Raw genomic sequence first — 21155 nt, forward strand, 5'->3', positions numbered from 1 at the left:
CAATCGCAGAGCTCCTTGTTGACTGTGGCATTCTATTCGAGCATTTCGTAGTGCACCATGACCTTCCAGTCCCACCAAACACATATAATGATCTTCTTTGGAAGAAGATCCGTCTTGATTCCCGACTTTGGCGTATCTTCTGGAGCCAACCACCCCTTCCTTTGCTTCATATTGATGTATAGGCACCATTTATCATCTCCCGTGACCATTCGGGACAAAAAGCGCTGTTTGTGACCGCGTGTTGCTCGATGGCGGACGAGTTGCTGAGAAGCAATGTGAGACACCCAGGCTCCCAATTTTTCGGTAAATCCCATTGAGGCCGGCGGGCAAATTAGATGTCCTAAATTCAGTAGTTTTCGCGAAGCGTTGCAGGATGAGAAAAAAAACAATTAGCCAAATGAAGTTTTGGGGATAGTTTAATATATATTTGAACTAAAAAAAAAAATTTGTACAATCTCCAACAATATATTGTAAGCCGAGTTATCAATAGATTCACAGAGCGCCTTGCCACTGAAGTATCCAACTTCTGTACAAGATACAACTTGCAATTTTCATCTGAAAACAAAAAAAAAAAAGATGATTAATTTTGATGTAATTATCTTCGATGTGAACTAAGAAAATTGGGAGAAACACGTAAAATTCGAATTTTTGGGGAAGGTAGAAAAAAAAGTGGTTTTTCAAGGAAAAAAAACTCTTCAACTGGGTAAAAAAGTCGCTTAAAAAAAGTTTTTGGATGTTTTTTTTAGTTCACATAGAAGAGAAAACAATACTGAAGATAACGCATTTTGAATGAAATGGATAGCTCGTTTAGTTTTTTTGCAATCGTGTACATAAATTAGGTAAAGTCGTGAAAATGAAAAGCCGAGAAAATGGGCGGAGCACTACAACAATAAGCGCACGATTGCTCGACGCCGCACTACGCTCGGCTCTGTAGCTCTGCAAATACTTGGAATTTAACTCTGAAAATTTGTGTCTCATGTTCTTGAATATCTAAGCTATTGATTTCAGGAAAAAAAAAATCGATTTTTTTGACCTTTTAATTGGCCCGCCGGCCTTGAAGGATGGTGATTGAGAATTGTTTTATAATCGCAGTTCACATTTTTCGCCAATTCACGGCTGGTGCGGCGACCGTTCTCCTTCAAAAGTGATTTGAAACGCCCTTCATGGAATTAAGAAGGTCTTCCGCTGCGACCTTCATCGACGTCAAAGTCGCGATTTTTGAACTTTGCAGACCATTTCCGTGCTGTAGACTTGCCTATGCACATTCTCGACAACCCTCGCAAATGCCTGGGCTGCTTCGGCAGCTTTTTGACCTCGATGAAAAGCAGAGAAGAGCAAATGTCGAAAATGTTGATTTTTGCCTTCTGGTAATTCCATGTCTACGCCTCAAAACTAATAAAAAATTAAATAACTCAAAAATACAACTAACACAGTTTTGTAGAGCAGAAAGAGTTCTATCGAATGAAACCCACACTTTGTCAAACAGCCAACAAATCGGTGTGAAATAAAAGAAAATATTCAAACGCTATGAACTTATTCCCCAAACCAATAGAAACAAGGTCACTCACTATATGAATCAAAAAAGTTGTAACTGCTCTGATGTGATCAAAAAAAGGGGAGAATTAAAGATTCTGTGAACAAAGATCGGTACTATTGGCCCCTATCATATGCAAATAGACGCTGTCATAGGTACATCCCATTTTCCATTTTAACATCAAAGGAAGCTTTATAAAACCAAGATTCTGTCGGCAAGCAATCATAAAATTTGGCAAACAGATTTGGGTTTTCTTCTGACTAAAATCCATCGTACCAGCGATGTCTGAGTATTAAAATACGAATAATTCTGAGTGCCTTCTCAAAAGTAAATTCTACGCTCAAATGTGAGCCGCAGCTAACAGCTTGTTTACCAATAGCTCTCCCATTTATTTGAATACCAAATAAGAATATGTCCAGACGACCAAACCACGCACACAGTATGAAAATCATATCGAATTGTCTTTTTTATAACATAAAATATAGTTTTATAAAAAAATAATTGAACTTAAAAACAAATTAATACATTTTCAAAACTTTTGCATATGCGGCGCTTTTATAATTTTTCGACGGTGTGTAGACGCATTTACATTTTAAAGACTTCTTATACCGCACCGTTTTTCTTGTGACCTTTCGAAATTCTTCAACGGTAACTCTGCTAAGCAGTTTTAAATTCCATTTAAGTTCTTTACATTTTACATTGAGACATTAAAAATGTAAATTTATGCCATTTTTCAACAGCAACTTTAAAAAGCGTGGGAAATTGTAGACTTTGTTTTTGTGGAAAAAGTTATTGCCGAAGGTGTGTAACGAATGAATTAAGGCATAAAACATAAGGTGAATAAATAGAAGCTTCAGCGGGTGGGTATTATAATACGAGAGCTAATTTTATTTTTTTTAACTGGCTGTGAAATAAAAAATAGTCTAAACAATTACTTAAAGGTTCTCAAGTAGTGGTTTCGTTTTGAGTGAATATTTAGAAGCAATGCAGGCTTAAATTTAGTTAATTTGCATTTCATTCAGTTATACTTTACATATATATTCAATTACAGTTCGGGGTGAGCCAATGCTTCCTTTACACTTGCGCTCGAAATGAGTCGATTCATTGCGTCGCCTCTCCAAGCATTTATGAGGCGTACATCTGCATCTGCATTGTCTGTTCATCTTCCACGCTTTTGCTGCTGCCCATAATAAGAGAGTTGAAAGTCTTTTTCGTAATTCAGCTATCGAGAGTAGGTGTCCAAACCTTCCTTGCCGCTGTAATGATCAGTTAAAATGCGATAAATCGATGTTTTGGAGATATTCAACTCCGGCCTCATGAATTTCAACGATGACTTCGGTTCATTTCTCATAAATTTACGAAAAATTTCGATAGAGTTTTCGGTCATTACTGATTTGGGTTCTCAAAACCATCTCTAAAACGTGTAAACCACTCATGAACTCTGGCAGAGCTAGACTATCATCGTCATAAACTTTTTTCATCAATTCAAATCGATTTTAAAACAAAATTTGATATTAGCTCTTTGTTCGAAACTCATTTTTGTACCGATGGTACAAACATACTGACACTTTAGACGCAATAACTTCGCTTCCACTGAACCGAATGTCACCAAGCTTTCACTGGAAGTCAGCTAGGGATGTAACTTCCAACGCACTAACTCATTAAAAAGATGGCACCATCAAAAATATTTTTATGACGCCAGACTTGTTTATTGAAGTGAAACTTCTAAGGCATCAATGGATGAGCGAGAAAGGAGAGTAAAATTTCGAGACCATGCAACGTTTTGGGCATTTTCGTTCCGCGAGAGAGAAAAAAGATACAACGTAGAGGAAAAGAAGAGAGAGAGCTGTGGCTTATATACAATATATCTTAGATACACTTTAGGCTATTTTTCCTAAGTTTTTCCTTGTGGTTGCTAACTTCTAGTGAGAATTAAAACTGCCTACTTTTTGAGCGCTTGTTTGTTGTTGCAAACTTGTAGGAAATATATTTTTGGTGCCTACCTTTTGGCGTTATATTTCCTTGGTGCCTACTGTTTGGGGCGTTTTTTGGTCCCAATTTAGTTGTCGTTTTTTTTTGGTGGCTACTTTTTGGCACTTATTTCGGTTTCCTGGCTAGTGCTTGTGCGTACTATAAAATGCAAACCATTCCCGCGTCGGATTTTTTGGTTTTGCCTTGCGGTAATTTGTGCCGTTGCTGCGGTCCTGGAATCGCTGCGTTTGTGCGGGTGATAAACGCTCAGAGTAGTGCGCGTTGTTACCACGGTTTGTGTCCGGCGCTTACCTACGCCGGTCGACCCTTCTCCGTTTTTTGTAAATTTTGTCTATTTGTATTCTCTGCAAATGTTGTGAACTTATTTAGATATATGTTCTTTATCTCCCTCTCTCTCTCTCATTCCCTCTCGGGTCTCTTCCTCTTTCTTTGACTGCCTTGAAAGTTTTACTTCCGTTTTGTGTACTACGCTAAACGCACTTTGTTTGAACTTTTCATTGTATTTACTCAAAACATAAATAAAAGCACACATATTTTTATTTTATTATTTTATTATTTTATTATTTTATATTTTTTAAATTTTAGATTTTAGATTTTATATTTTATATTTTATATTTTATACCTTATATTTTATATTTTATTATATTTTATATTTTATATTTTATATTTTATATTTTATATTTTATATTTTATATTTTATATTTTATATTTTATATTATATATTTTATATTTTATATTTTATATTTTATATTTTATATTTTATATTTTATATTTTATATTTTATATTTTATATTTTATATTTTATATTTTATATTTTATATTTTATATTTTATATTTTATATTTTATATTTTATATTTTATATTTTATATTTTATATTTTATATTTTATATTTTATATTTTATATTTTACATTTTATATTTTATATTTTATATTTTATATTTTATATTTTATATTTTATATTTTATATTTTATATTTTATATTTTATATTTTATATTTTATATTTTATATTTTATATTTTAGATTTTATATTTTATATTTTATATTTTATATTTTATATTTTATATTTTATATTTTATATTTTATATTTTATATTTCATATTTCATATTTTATGTTTTATATTTTATATTTTATATTATATATTTTATATTTTATATTTTATATTTTATATTTTATATTTTATATTTTATATTTTATATTTTATATTTTATATTTTATATTTTATATTTTATATTTTATATTTTATATTTTATATTTTATATTTTATATTTTATATTTTATATTTTATATTTTATATTTTATATTTTATATTTTATATTTTATATTTTATATTTTATATTTTATATTTTATATTTTATATTTTATATTTTATATTTCATATTTCATATTTCATATTTTATATTTTATATTTTATATTCTATATTCTATATTTTATATTTTATATTTTATATTTTATATTTTATATTTTATATTTTATATTTTATATTTTATATCTTACATTTTATATTTTATATTTTATATTTTATATTTTATATTTTATATTTTATATTTTATATTTTATATTTTATATTTTATATTTTATATTCTATATTTTATATTTTATATTTTATATTTTATATTTTATATTTTATATTTCATATTTAATATTTATATTTCATATTTTACTTTTCAAGATAATTCTTTAAAATTTTGTGAATAACTGGTGAGAGGCAAAGAATTTTGCCATAAAAATCTGCCAACAGAAATTATATTTAAAGTCGTTCTGTACGTAATACTTTTCATAAACTAAACGCACTCTCGCTCAGAATTTTGAATCTCCAACCCTTCACTAAACACAAATTCAGACCCTCTGAACTGGTACTAAATTCGTCAAAGTTGATGCTAGTAAATATGCGTTTCCATAATTATTATCGTTTTCTCGTGTTGAGTAGCATTTTTGTAAAATTATTGGACAGTGTTATGAGTCTTACTACAATAGGTAATCGATTTTTGGGCGAACATCAATTTTTTGGTTTCCAAGTACGACGAAAAATTTAAAAATCTTCCCAGAGATATATCGAGAAATATCTACTTCAACGAACTCATTTTTTCCTTGCCTTTTTCACCGGATTGAAGCAACGCGAGATATGAAGTCACCAAATCCTACTTTAGTATCGGTCTTGGTCTTATTATTGTTGTAAACACTTTATGTGCAAATCAACAAAGTCACAAATGAGCCACTGAATTATTTTTATGAACCTCTAAATTATTTCAAATAGGTAATTGTGCTTATAGATGTCATAACAGCCTTCGAAGTCATTACTACCAATAACATTAATGAGTCCATACAAATGGCTAAGGATATGCAAAGTTATTAAAGTCATATCAAATTACTAAAACTGCTGAAATTGTTGCAAGTTATTTGAAAGCACTGCAAAATAATAAAAGCATAAAGCCACTTAAAATTATTTCCCGTAATTTATAGTCGTTGTCAATGAAGTCATAAAAATCATTGAAGCTTTTTGAAAGCATTGAAATTAGTGCAGTAATAGTAGCCCCAGTTTCTTGCATTTGTATTAAAATTAATGAAATAATAAATTCACTCATAACGGAATTCATTTAGAGTTATTAGAGCTTTTGTAAAAATTTTAGTGCATTCAGCCTTTGGTTTAAGACTACAAATTGCCGTGGAAGAAAGGCACTGTAGTGCATAGTTTTCCTGAACCAAATAGAAAGGACTGCTATTTCAGTGGCATTTGTGGGGAATTTTTAAGCTGGTACAATAGACAATAACACCCGGCATTATTATAGAGCAGGGGGACAACCTGCAGCTCCCGAGCCAAATGTCCCTTTTAGAAGGACTATTTCGACCAATCGACCAGGGCTTCATAGTTATGTGGTTTTTGCGGCCCATGTTCCATTCCGCCTACGTCATTCTAGGTATTTGTTGCACAGGTCAGGGACTGAGCATCTTACAAGTTGCTAAAAGGTTCGTTTTGTCTGGTTGGATCGGTAATGTAGTATCCAATCTCGCTAATTCATCTGCTTTGCACGTGCCTTCTATGTATGTCTCTATGACCCGGCACCCAGAGCAGGTTTATTACAAAGTACTGTGATAGTTCTGCCAAAACGTCGATACATTCTTTTAAAGCTTTCAGGGACTATCTGAATATATGTTTATATCTCTTGTGGTGAGGACACTTTTATTTAGGGCTAGCAGGCCTTCCCTGATAGCCCAAATTTCAGCTTGAAATACACTGCAGTGATCCGGTAACCGGAATGAGATGTGGGCATTCTGTCTACTTGATAATTTAGCTTGGAACCATCAGGATAGATGCTAATTCCACTTCTATTGTCCATTACCCCATTGTCCCAATCTTCTCTCGTTGGGAAAGTTGTGGAAGGGGTATTCGTCTAGTGTTTTTGCGTGACCCCTTCTGTTGGTGGATAAATTAGAAGATTCTCTTAACCTAAGTGCCGATTTCGCCGCCAGCTGTTTGCTGTAGGCTGCAATCGGTAATAACTGCAACCTGACATTCATCGCTGCCGTGGGTGTAGTCTTTAGTGCCCCGCTTATGCAGAGACTAGCACCCATTTGAATACTTTCTAGGCGTTTTACTGTTGTTCTTTTCTCAAGTGTTGGCCACCAGACTAAGATACCGTATGTCATGATAGGCCGTACCACTGCTGTATATATTCAGTATACTATTTTTGGGGTTAGACCCCATTTTGCCTCTTTTGCATGTATAGAGTGCTGTGGCTGCTTTTATTACTCTATCATTAATCTTTTGTTTTCACGAGAGCTTCCTATCTAATACTAGTCCTGGGTAGCTTGCCTCTTCCCCAATTGACAGTGTGATTCCCTCAAGGGTAGAGGGGTTTAGAACAGGTATCCTGTGTTTTCTGGTGAACGCGATTACTTCTGGTTTGTTGGGATTTATCTCAAGACCACTAGATGCAGCCCACCGACTTACATTGCTCAAAACATTTTGCATTGTGTTGCAGAGGGTATCTGGGAATTTCCCTCTTATTATTGCAACATCGTTTGCGTAGGCCACTACGTGTGCCCTCCTTTCCTCTAGATTCTTCAAAAATTGACTCACTGCCAGAATCCACAGCAGATCGGTGCCCCTCTTGACGGATCTGCGTATCGGCGAGGGGCCCAACGTCAAAATTACGAACCTGCCTAGTAGCAACTGTTCCGTAAATTTCACAAGGTCCTCGGCGACACCCAAATCAGTCATTGCGCTTGTTATGGTCTCCGGTAGAATGTTGCTGAAAGTGCCTTCTATGCCTAGGAAAGCTACCAAAGAATACTCTTTATTCTCTATGGATTTCTCTATCTCTGAAACTAGTGAATTTAATGCTGTCTCTGGGGGTCGACCTTTAGAGTATGTATGTTGTGATCTCGCGAGTAGCGACGGTGCCAAGCTTTCTCTTATAAAGGCGTCTATTAATCGCTCTAACGTCTTTAAATTCCTCTAGAAATGAGGAAAGGCTAATAGGTCTGAAGTCTTTAGGGTTCGTATGCGAGCTCCTACCAGCCTTTGGTATGAAAACCACCCTGACTTCCCACCACCTTAGGGGGACGTAATTTAGTCGTAATGTTGCGCTGAATATGGTTATCAGCCATTTCACAGTGTTGCCCAATGTCTGCTGTATTTGCGCAGGGATTATCCCATCTGGTCCCGGTGTTTTATATGGTTGAAAGTTTTCAACAGCCCAAGTTATGTAGGCTTCTGTGACAATGTTGAGGATGTCGGAACCTAGTACCGCATCTGAAGTTGGAATATTGGCGGTTATCGCTTCCTTTAAATTACCTGGGAAGTCAGTACTTGGTAATAAGTCTAATGATTCTTCGCTGGATTCTGTCCAACTAGAGTCTGGCTTCTGAAGATACCCTATGGGTTGAGCAGGCTTGATTAAGATTTTTCTCAGTCGAGATGCCACTACCGTAGTTTATCTAATAAAAAAATCACGAAGTTTGCGAGATGTTGTTCTTAAAGATAGATTATTTTCATAATAAGTTTTAATATTTTTAATGCGTTCTGCGATTGTGTAAAATTGTACATCGGCTTATTTGAAAAATCGCAAAGATGGCCTTGAAAAAGTTACCGCCTAGGAATGATTCACTACTAAAATCTAGGCATAACTTTTGAAATACTCTTTATTTTAGTAGCTGTTTAATAAAAAAGTGGAAATTTCCTCCAAGAAAGCCTAACCCAGGGGTCGGCAACATGCGGTTGTTGGAACGAAAAACGGTTGCAAAAATGATTCTTTAAGGTGGATATCACAGCGAAAGTATGCTGAATCTAAAACTGCAAAGAAAGGGAAACCCAGCTCATGTTTTTTAGAAGAATTTGTTTTGAAGAAAAATTTATTTTCTTTTGCAGAAAAATTCATTATTTTTTTAGAAGATATTGAGCGCGGTAAATTACTTCATTTTCAATTTCTAAAGCAATATTACGATAAAACCAGTGCAGCGGTTGAGAAAAAAGAAAAACTAAACGAATTTAGAAATAAATCAGTATCAGACTATATACACAGCCTAAACGATAGAAATGTTGATGATCATAAGATTTGGAATGCTACAAAATATCTCAAACATCCCAAAAAGAGAAATGCGCCTATAAAAGATTGTGGCAACGTTTGGTGTAGGACAGACAAGAGTAAGGCTTATGCATACGCTAGATATTTAGAGGCAATGTTTTCTCCGTTTATAAACCAAAGCAACAACGATGATGATGTGTTAGCATTTCTCGATACCCCATGTCAACTATCTCTACCGATCAAACATATTACACCGAATGAAATTCGCTCTGAAATTAAAAACCTGTGTAACAACAAATCTCCTGGATATGATAAAATTGACGCCAAAGTAGCCAAGTGTTTGCCGAAAAAAGGAGTTATGTTCTTAACTCTGTTATATAACTCAATATTAAGATTCAACTATTTTCCTACACAGTGGAAGTGCGCCGAAATAGTTATGGTCCTTAAACCGGCAAAACCTGAAAATCAAACATCCTCTTACAGACCAATCAGCTTATTGACAATATTCTTATTCATATAAAGAATGCTGGGCGTTACTTGGGGTCTATCACCCTCTCTGATGCATTGGTGCTACAAGGCAGTAGTTAGACCGATATTGCTGCATGGGGCCTTAGTATGGTGGACTGCGACAAGAAAACTGACATACTTAATGCCACTGGAAAGGATTCATCGACTCGCTGCTCTGCGCATGATAGGAGCGATGAAAACCACTCCAACGGCGGCGCTGGAAATGATACGCTATTGACCTTATGGCGCAAAACCTGGCAGCGAAATCCACGAGAAGGCTAGTGGCTGCAGGGGTATTCACCTGCAGAACTTTCGGTCACAGCTCAATAGGAAAGTGGAGCTCAGGTTGCACGGACTACATGACTCCGTACTTTAATTGGGAGAGAAGGTTTCGCACTACAATTGAAGAGGAGGGGTTGACACAAAGGCATGAAGCCTGGCCATAGAATTTTTCACATCTATACAGACGGCTCTAAAACTTTAGACGGAGTGGGAGCGGGTATTTACTGCTCAAAACTAGGAATAAGGCAGCCTGTCAAGCTGCCAGACCACAGCAGTATTTTCCAAGCGAAAGTTTTTGCTGTGGGGAAAGCCGCGGAGCTAGTCTACTCTAGAACAAGAAAGAACTCAACAATTAATAAAAACGTGGATAGTCACGCAGCAATAAAAGCAATAACCTCACATTGTATTAAGTCCAAAAATGTTCGATGCAGCAGGGAGGCCATAGAAAGGCTAGCCGCAAGCAGTAGGCTGCATATCTGCTGGGTACCTGATCACAAAGTCATTAAGGGGAACGAAATAGTAGATGAGATAGGAAAAAGAGCTGTTCGACTACCTTTTGAGCAAGAGAACGACATACCAAAACCGTTAAATGCCGTGTACAACGAAATGGACGACTACATGAAAAGGCGAGTGGAAGCTAAGTGGACTAATCTGACCACATGCCAAATAACAAAAGTTATGTGTAGAACTAACGACAAAAAGCTGACTCAATTCGAACTGACGCTCTCGCGAAAGGACTGCAGAACTATCATAGGTATGCTTGCTAACATTTCATAATCTATTGGCTGCACATGCGTACAATATAGCGATTGCTAACACGTACAAATGCAGGAAATGCAGAGAGGATTTTGAGGAAACCTTAGAACACCTTCCGTGCGTTTGTCCGGCATTATTAAAAACGCGACTAAGAAGCCTGGGATCCCCACTGTTTGAGGGTCTGGAGAACGTCTCAAAGGCGGAGCTCCCAGCTCTACTTAGATTCGCCAAAAGCGCTGACATTCTACATGATGTCTACTTTAGGTATTCATAGAGGTCGGTCTCCATCTGGTATCGCTAGGGACCAAAAGGTCTATGAGTGGCTTATTGCCAACCAGGTTAACCTAACCTAACCTTACGGAAGAAGTATATTTATGCTAAAAAAAGAGTACAAATTTGCTCTCTGGGCAAAAATTCTACAATACAACATAAAATGTAATTGGCACCTTCTTTACATATCCATAGCCACTTCTATGGACTCATCAATGTTAATGATAGTAAAGACTTCGAAGTCTTTTTTGAATATTTAAACTATTAAAAATAATGTAAAGTGTAAAAACAATCAAATGCCTCATATGTGACTTTGTTGCTTGATATATAAAGTTTTTACAACAATAGTAAGACCAAGGCCGTTACTGGAATACGGTTCGCATAGTTGCGCTTGTAAGTATGCTGTAAACTCTGTTACATTTGCATGTTCTTATTGCTTTTGCATTAAGGGCGCTCACTGTTCATATAACATTTTCTGTTGAGCGGGCAATGCTAATTTAATTTTAATGTTATTTCCTTTCACAAAATGAATGTAAATGTATTTCGAAAATCAGCCGAGGCTGCTAACGCTGCATAACAAGTTAAGTTTATCTTTTTTTCTTTTGTTTTTAACATTGTGCAAGATAATTAAAGAAAAATAATAAAAAAATTATCCAAAAAACAAAAAAAAAAAAAAAAAAAAAAAAAAAATTAAAATAATTTTATTTAAAAAAAGAGTAAAATAAAATAAAAATTAAAAAAAATTAAATAAGAATTTAAAAATAAAATAATACTTTTTTTTTAATTTCGTCAAATATTGCAATGCTTTATAACTTATCGCTTTAAAATCCAAATTATTCACTAATCAGTTAAGCGCATAACTTGGGAATTGAGGAGCTTACACTTTTTCGAATTTTTTACAACTGATTCATCAATGATTTACGATCAATACCGAGAATGTGTGAAAGTTGATGAGTTATCGGCGAAATTTGCAAAACCACTGCGCTACGGTAAACTTAAATAGAAACTTCAGTGAAACAAAAACAAGCAATAATCGCTTGTTAACATGTCGCCAATTGACCGCAGTGACTCAATCGCTTAGTCGTAAACAAAAGTGTGTGCGTGTGTGTGCCGGTATGCAGTTGCATTATAGGTTTGTTCATACAAGTATAATCATGCCTTTAATTAGGAAAAATAGCAAGTAATATTTTCAATTAATATTTCCGCAGCATCTTCAGTTTTATGATAGTAGGAAGTTGACACCACTGATTGTCATTTATTGCACCTGTCGAGGAGATGAGACGCCGCACAAGACCCTATGTGAGTAAAAGTGATGAGAGGAGAGTTAACTAAATAAGTTCAGATGTTAAGCTAAAGCTCATAAGACGTCGCCTATTTGCGACAAATTCAACTATGAACCCTGAATGCTTATCTTTTGCAAAACAGAGATTAATAACCCTAATTTCAACCTATAGCACTCGTCAACATATTTTCTTCGATAAAAACTAAATAAACTTAGTTCCCCTATTGGTTATCAATGACTATCTAGACCTTCTGAGATATCAGCTAAGCAAACTTATAATACTGGAAGGATCTCGACGACGAGCTAGACCTCTTTAGGCATCTGCAGAAAAAGGTATACTCGCCTTAACATACAGGCTTTCGTTGAAAAGTTATAACTTCTGCGATGGAGACTGGATTAGCTTAATGCATTTTCGAATTAAAATGCTTAGCAGTTCTCCTAAGATGGGTATAATTTGACACTGCGAGATGTACACTAAGTGAAATTTACACGCTTATGGATTTTCAATGCTATTCTAGATCTCCTGAGTCGCTAGTTAATTGACAGGCTGTCGATACCTTTTACGCTTTCTAAGGTGGTGATGACATAAGCCTGGTAAAAAATCTGAAAAAAAAATTTAAAGGAACTTAGTTCACCTGGTGACTTTCGACGCCTCACCAGCTCTTTGTGTTATAATCTAAATAAGCATAGTCGAAGTATAGAAAAAGAAAGTCAGGCCGAAGCTGACCGCATTCTAATGACTTAAACGCTTGTTTGTGTCGCTGACGATTGTTACTGGAGCCAAATCGGTGTTCATCATTAAAACCTGAGTTGAAAAGGTAGTCTGTTGAGTGCCACAAGAAATGTGCAGCATCGCTCAAAGAGTTTGAGCTGGAAAGTGAAGGCTATTGTTTTTGGGAATTTAAATGGCATTATATTGGTCTAATTCTATTCACCCACGTCTGGATCCACTGTATTTGTAGCCAGCTTTCACGCTATAGTTTCGTCTTCTTGTGTTTCTCTCTGTCAGGCTTCGCTTTGTTGCACTGTGTCGATGCCTCTCTTTTTTTCCGTCATACGGCCTTGATGTATTTCTTTACCGGGTTCCAGCTGTACTCGCGTTCGAGCATTTTGCTGATTATTGTTGCTCGGTGCGCTGTCGCCAATCTGCTTCCTCAGAGCATCTCTCGCCGCGAGCCATCTGTCACAACTGAAAAACGTGTGCTCACCTTGTGTGCTTGTCTTACCTTGCCCGAGCGGTATATGTATCTTCAGAAGTATCCGTGAACCGACAGGAATTGAGTTAAAAAGTAATTCACTTTCCGAAGTTCCTTTGGACTCATTTGCCTATTGATAGAATAAGTTTTGCCGGCCATCTGCTACTCGATTCAGTGTATTATCGGCTTTGCCACCGCAGCATGGCTTGGCATTTCCGTTCCGCGACGCTAGTGATGATTTGTTTCTTCTTGGAGTCTCACGCATCCATTCATTCCCAGGCTGATCACAAAAACTGATGTGCCTGAGACAGTGCGGTAGACTGAGGCAACTCTCTGAAATCGGGCCATAAGAAAACACTTCTACATAATAATCGACATTTTGTCCTACTTTCTAAAGCACGAAAATTACTTTATTTTTCTTTTGTCGTCACAAAAGAAACCGAAATCGCTTGGAACCGTCGCCCACTCTGGAACCGTTTTCGCATTATTTCAGAATGACGTTCCATCTTCCCCCTATCCGTCCTATACCAATTTTTTATCCGGAGAATTCTTTCCGCGAAACCATTAATCCTTTGAATACGACATTTTTAGTTATTACAACGTCTTTCAATTAAGAGAAATCAATTTTAGAATACTACAAGAATTTCTTGATCTCATAGGTAGGTATATTTATTTAAGCATAAAGCAACATTTACATTTTTTGTTTCGCTCCTTTATTTGCACGGCTTTCTTCTTCTTAATTGGCGCGACACGCGATTTTGGTCGAGTTTAAAAAAGCGCGCCAGTCGTTTCTTTTTCATGCTAACCAGCGCCAGTTGGACACACCAATTGAAGTCAAGTCCTTCTTCACCTGATCTTTCCAACCGCATCGAATATTTTCAGAGCCAAAAAGTTTGTATCCATTCGGACGACATGACTCAGCCAACGGATCCGCTGGATCTTTATTCGCTGCGCTATGTTTATGTCGTATTCGCCGTTGCCAACATCGGATGTTGTTATCGTCCAAGCTTCTGCGCCATACGTTAGGAAGGGCATGATGAGAGTCCTGTAGAGTGTTAGTTTTGTTCGTTGCTTACAGGATAATATCCTTTTCATGAAAGTGGCTGCCCTATGTCCTCGATAGCCTCACGAATTTCATCTTTGAGATCTTGAATCGACCCTAGGCTGTTGGCGTAGATTTTCTCTTTCACGTGGCCCCAAAGAAAAAAGTCACAAGGTGTGAAATCACAAGATCTCGGTGGCCAATTGTGATCACCTCTTCGAGAGATAACACGGCCCGGAAACTTTTCCCGTAAACGATCAATAGTTTCGTGGCTCTTAGCGCCGTCTTGTTGAAAATAAACGTTGTCCAGATCAATACCATCCAATTCCGGCCATAAAGAATCGTTAATCATCTCTCGATAGCGCAATCCATTCACCTGTATTACCTGTCATTGAAAAACCCTATGTTAGGTACTCGCTTGTCGAGATTAAGCCCACACCATAAGGTTTTGTTCATTCTGTTAGAGATTCAAATGCCTATATGGGTATTGTATCCTCTTTTTAAAGAATAAAATGCAATGCATTGCCCAGCTTCAAGTTTTTTGTGAGTCTATTGTATTTTCTTTTACATGATTCCTTCTTTCTAAAAGCGAATAATTTTCTGTCGTGCAATTAATTACATTATTACATATTGTAATAAAAATTTCAATGCTTCTGTTGCCTTCGAGCATGACTTGACATTCCCGTGCTACTTTCGATGACTCAATTAACCAGGCAATTTGTAAGTGTCCAAACCGGCTGCTCAATGGCATGCGAATAATTGAGCCTATCATAAAGGCGCGCTCCCTGCGCCACTTCGCCGCTGTTACTTTCATTTTTATTCCAAGCAATGAATTGTTACTTTGAAGGATCGCACAACAAGTTCCGCTGTCACAATTACAAATAACCAAAATGGAAAGTGAATTTTATTCTGTATGTTGAGTTGCAATGGAAATTACCAGAAAAGCGCAACGAAAATGCCGCTGTTCGAAATAACTTGGCGTTTAACAACTAATAATAGTGAATTTATTGATAATTTAATAGAAAGTTGCGGCCGGTCGTGTTGAAATGAGGTGCAACAGGCAACGAGTGTTGTTGTTATTGCATGGCAGAAGGCGCACATGTGCCAATGCTGCAACTGAGTAAATGCATACATACATACACACATACATACATACATACACACATGCATACATGCACTAATATGCATTTCTTTGTGCGCCATACATACAAAAATACATGCATATGTATGAGTATCAGCTCAGGCGCTCTGTTGCATAGTTGCTAGCTGGCTGTTTCTGTTTGCCTCCCTCCATACGCGCTTGCTCCGTTGCATACAAACACGCCGGGAAAGTGTGTGAGCGTTGCAAACCAAAAGGTGCGGTGAAACTTTTTCAAAAATTTCGTTGTTTTTTGTTCGATGTTGTTGTACAGCGTGCTGCCTGGTACATGTTGCCCGTTGACTGCTTGCCGCTTGCCTTGCCGCCTGCGTACGCGCATCGTCGCTACCTCTGCACGTATGAGGATACCTTTTGTTGGAGGTGGTTGTATTATCATACAAATAAAAATTGAAATTAAATAAATAAAAAGTGTAAATAAAATGAAAAACAAACAACAAAAATATTTGTTAATGCTAATCATACGCCGCGGCGTCGATCAGTGTGGCGGCTGGGTGCGTGCATAAGATTAAAATCGTGGACTCAGCGGCATGCATACGATTGAAAGACAAGCGAGGAAGTGAGAGGGGCACTAAGAGTTTGGTATGTATGAAGATGCGAGTTATTTGAAAATGCATGGCTTTGGCAATAGGGTTATTCAGAATTGGGTGCAAATGACCTGATGTCATGGCATTTACGAATTATGATGAAAGTGTATTTTGTTGTTGTGTGGCTATGGTAATTTTAAAATGCCGCGATGTCAGGTTACTTACAGGAATTTAAAATTGCAATTTAAATTTAGGCTATAAAGCGCTTGAAAATTCATCCAATCAAGAAATGCGAGTCTTGCTAAGCTAAGTGAATGTTGGTCGAGGTGGAGATGTTGTCTGAGTGACACAGTTCAGTACCAATTGACACAAAATATGCAATTTTCATATATCGCTTGCAGAGCCAATGCTTTTTACTGGTCGCACCATCTTGATTTGCCAATTAATCCGGTTATGTCGTCAATTTTCCTTTCCGTAATTTCGTGCAAGTCAACTGTCGAGAATTTCCCCAGCATTCTAAGTCGTAATGTACCAAGCCTTGGCCACTCACACAAATAGTGAAAGGATGTTTCCTTCTTCTTAATCACAACTTCTACGTTTATTGTTGTACGGCCACTTCATCTTCTTGGCATAGTCTCCCAAAGGCCACTGACGTAAATGATCAATTGACGTAATTCTGAATATGTCTGCTCGTGGCTTTCTTAACAACCCGTCGGTGCTGGGTTTGTTGGAATTTGCTAAGCGAATACATTTTCGAATTTTACAAATTTATAAGAAGTTTTTAGGCGATAAGTTTTAGTGCAGTTAGCAGTAAATTAATTTTATTGATTCCTGCTTTGGAACAAATTAAGTTAAGGACATCACATTTTGGGCTCTTCAGCATTTGCTGTAATTTGTTAAAATTATATATTAGATTTGGGTAATTGGCTTTTAGAAACCAAATGGTTTTAAAAAATTTTGAAAATCACATTGAACCTTTTATAAAAAATTGTTAATTAAAAATTAAAAGAAAAAAAATAAAGTTTTTTTAAACTCCATAATTATACCAAATCACCGCAATTTCTGAAGCCCTCAAATGTGGTATTTTTGAATTAATTTGTTCAATGTAATTTTCAAAATTTTTTAAAAATTATTTGGTTTCAAAAAATCTGACTCATAAAAAAATTTAATTTTCTTTTTAATTTTTGGTAAATTTACCAAAACATTTTTTAAACATTAATTCGGTTTCAGTAAAGTTTCAATATGTTTATATGATAGTAATAAACATATTGAAACTTTACTGAAACCGAATTAATGTTTAAAATTATCACTTTTAAATTTATCAAAAAATCGCAAAATTTTCAATAAAGAAATTTTAAATAATTTTTTATAAAATTTTTAGTTACTTTTGATCGATTTTAGAGTTGTCTAAAAATGTGAAAAATTTCACCTTTAAATTGAAGAAAAGAATAAAATTCCTCAGAGGGTTTCGTTAAGAAATGACTCCGACGGTAAATATTTTTATGAGGAGCCTTTTCATGGCAGGAATACACTCGGAGGTTTGCTATTTTTTCCGTTTCATAGGTTAAAGGTTTCGGCAGCATAGCCTGGGCATTGGAAGAAGATGTGATCGACGTCTTCTTTTCGCCCTGTACAGATTTTGCAGTTTGGGGAACGCTGAATCTATGGTTGTATTTTCGAAATACCTCGTGCTCTGAAAGGAATTGGGTTAGATGATAGTTTGTTTCTTCATGGTTCCTTTGTAATCAAGTCGCAAGGGTGGATATTAACTCATGCGACCACCAACCTTTCGGTGATCGGTTCCACCGGTCTTGCCAGGCTCACCAGTGGGCGAACGAACGACACCTTATCTTTTCACCTTGCTCGGATAGCCTTATACAGAGCCTTGGCCATTTATTTTGCCTAAATGCTTACCGGGATTAGTTCTGTAATGACGTCAGTGCGTCAGCTTAGATCGGTGCGACATACAAAAGTACCGAGCAAACTACCCTACTATATAGTTATTTTACTGTGGATAGCGCCACCGTTGTTTGGCGTTATTCGCGACACTACAGGCCCTTTTCAAAGCATATTCCGGATGCGTTTTGAAATTTAAACGACTATCAATCATTCTTCTTCTTAATTGGCGCGATAACCGCTTACGCGATTTTGGCCGAGTTTAACAAAGCGCGCCAGTCGTTTCTTTCTCGTGCTAACCGGCGCCAGTTGGACACACCAAGTGAAGCCAAGTCCTTCTACACCTCATCTTTCCAACGCAGAGAAGCCCTTCCTCTTCCTCTGCTACCACCAGCTGGTACCGCATCGAATACTTTCAGAGCCGGAGCGTTTGTATCCATTCGGACGACATGACCCAGCCAACGTAGCCGCTGGATCTTTATTCGCTGCGCTATGTCTATGTTGTCGTAAAGCTCATACAGCTCATAGTTCCATCAATCAATTACTGTTAGGAATTTAATAGAAGGTTTTGAACTAATAGTTACAGTCTCAACATTTATGCTTACATTTTCTAATGTCTTTCGGTTGCTTATTAGGGTTTGTGATCATCTAATTCCAGTTTCATAGACGTTAACCAAGCCTTGATTCTGCTTACTGATTCGCTGACAATCCTCTCAATCTCGTGTATATGTTTTGTCATCATTACCACAGCGATATCATCCGCGAATCCAATGGCTTTAGTTCAAAGGGGAATACCCAGTCTTAGAATTCCGTCGTACATTAGGTTCCATGGTAGTAGTGGGTACAAAACTGATGCTTGAGGGATCACTTCTTACACAATGTACTCCTCAAATGCTTTTGTCGCTTCTAAGCCTCAGTTTGCAGTGCGTGAAATAGTTCCCAATTATTCTGGTAATATTACTAGGCGCCCCTTTTTTTGCGAGGATTTTTAGTATACGCTGCTAGTTAGCTGTGTGACTAGACATTTCGACGCTATCTCTTGCTATCAATGGCTTCTGTTGCTACATCCACCACGTAATTGATCTTCTACGACAGATGATCTTCTACCACAGACTATACCTTCTCGCGAGTAATTCTCTCAAGAATTTTTCCTATTTTAGGGTTAGCCAGGCTTCTGTTGCCCTTGGCTAAAAGCTCAATGGTTTTCATCTTCCACCTCTTTGGGAAAGTGCCTTCAGTAAGGCAGGGTTGATCTTCTATGTGTGATTTAATTATTTTTGACCACTTTATGTGGAGATGAATTACAACACAGATCTAAGCAGATAAACCAGCTACTATTGGCCGTTATATTCGGCGCGAATCTTAGCGAGCTTAAGCCGGTTAAGTTGTAGGAAGTGGCACGAAATGGAATCCACCGAATGGTTTTCGAAGTGCTTGTAGAAGGGTAGTCGAATTTGGCATACGCCCGAAACTAACTAAAAACTCTTCAGTAATATCATAAAATATTAAAAAGCTAATGAAGCAAGCATACATATTTCAAAAAAAGTTCGCTATCCCTAACAAATATTGAAAATATTTACTTTTGAATACGCAAACATACTCTTTCCTGCAGGCCAATAGCCTTTGCTGATAGCAAATATAATTTTATGATTATTTGCAGTATTTTTTTTTTAATTATATTTATGCTCACCAATTTATGAAATATTTAATTTATTTAAAATTTTAGTGCAGCATAAAAAATATAAAAAGCAGACAAATATTTCTTTCCATATGAAGTTTGCTATTTTACTCAACCGCTTGGGTGCCACATCCATCCTCCCAGCCCAGAGAAAAGTAATTTTTTACAAAAACTTGAACCTTCGTGTGGCCCTTTGTGACCTCTACAGTCACAGCCTCCAACTGAGTGTGTAATACTTTATGAAAAATAATCAAATATGGCCACTTTAAACATCGTTCCGCTAATTCAGACGTTGGTGTGGTAACATAAAAAAAATAATAATAATAAAAATTGAATTCACAGTTAGCTTGAATGAGCAATTTAGTTTCAACTTTTTTGTAAGTTTATTAAACTTGCCTTCAATAATTATTTTTTTTTACTTCACTTTGAGGTATTTTTTATTATTTGCTTTTTTTCTGTGTTTATTGCATTATATTATTATTAAGTTATTATGGTGCTGAAGTTATTAAACTCTATACACTTATCTCTATTAATTAATTCATTCATTTATTATTTCGAATTTCTCGTATAATTTCATATAATATTTTTTTTTCATTTTTCCCTCTTCATTATTAATTTTTCGCTTTATTTGCATTTCAGGTTGGGAATTGCGTGGCCTTAACTGTTATAAATACTTCAACATTAAACATTCATGGGAAAAGAGTGCTGAACTGTGTCGAAGGTGAGTGTAATTAAAATGCAATAACTAAAGTTGTTAGCGGAAAATGTTTGCAAAATGAAAAAAATATTAATTACATCCATATTAACAAAATTTTTCAAATTAACACATTTTATTTAAGTGTGAGGAAGTTTTTAGCGCTTTGCTGCATATCAGTAAATTGTCTGTTAATTACGCGTGAATATGTCATAATTTGTTGCATAAATGACATGTCAGCGTCATGTAATGTTATACTTCTACACATACATATGCACATACGTAATATAAAAAATGGAATTGTATTTGGAAAAGCACAGGAAGTCGCTGTCTGGTGCTTATCCGGTTGTGAAAAAAATTTGGTGAAAACTGAAAGTATTTTTATTATGTAAAACTTTTCAAGAAAAAACTGTATTAGAAGGCAAATTTGTATACACAGAACAAAAGCGCATGCAAAGACATTCAGTAAAACGAAATAAAGTGGGCCTTTAACGTTTTAACCCCCCGTTGGACAGCTTTTTTGAAGCCTTCGGTTGCGCACCCGAGCCTGGCCTTTTTTGTCCTGTTCGAGGATCCTTTTTGAAAGGTTATATCCATAAATCGATAGAGAATTTATTTATTTATTTTAAAAATTGACTTAAAGAGTAAATCTTATAAGCTAATTGTAACATAAAGTGATAGCGTCGAGGCCTTACACTTAAACTGTTTATATGGAGTCGATAGCGAATTTAATTTTAGGAAGCTACCTGAAAGCTCAAGTCGTTACCTAATATATAATAGAAATATCATAAATTCACGTCCAAAGTCGATAAAG

The 21155-nt window shown here is 36.0% G+C and overlaps 1 protein-coding gene across 3 annotated transcripts in view; it reads left to right on the top strand.

Moving 5' to 3' along the window:
- Nucleotides 1–21155, top strand: part of LOC128863824 (sushi, von Willebrand factor type A, EGF and pentraxin domain-containing protein 1) — a 150665-nt gene that overhangs the window by 83202 nt on the left and 46308 nt on the right. For all 3 annotated transcript variants that reach the window (XM_054103191.1, XM_054103193.1, XM_054103192.1), the window contains one exon: nt 20287–20368. In XM_054103191.1, the coding sequence (XP_053959166.1) occupies nt 20287–20368 (82 nt within the window). The remainder of the gene's footprint in view (nt 1–20286; nt 20369–21155) is intronic.

This window comes from Anastrepha ludens, chromosome 5 (assembly GCF_028408465.1).
Source record: "Anastrepha ludens isolate Willacy chromosome 5, idAnaLude1.1, whole genome shotgun sequence".
NCBI lineage: Eukaryota > Metazoa > Arthropoda > Insecta > Diptera > Tephritidae > Anastrepha > Anastrepha ludens.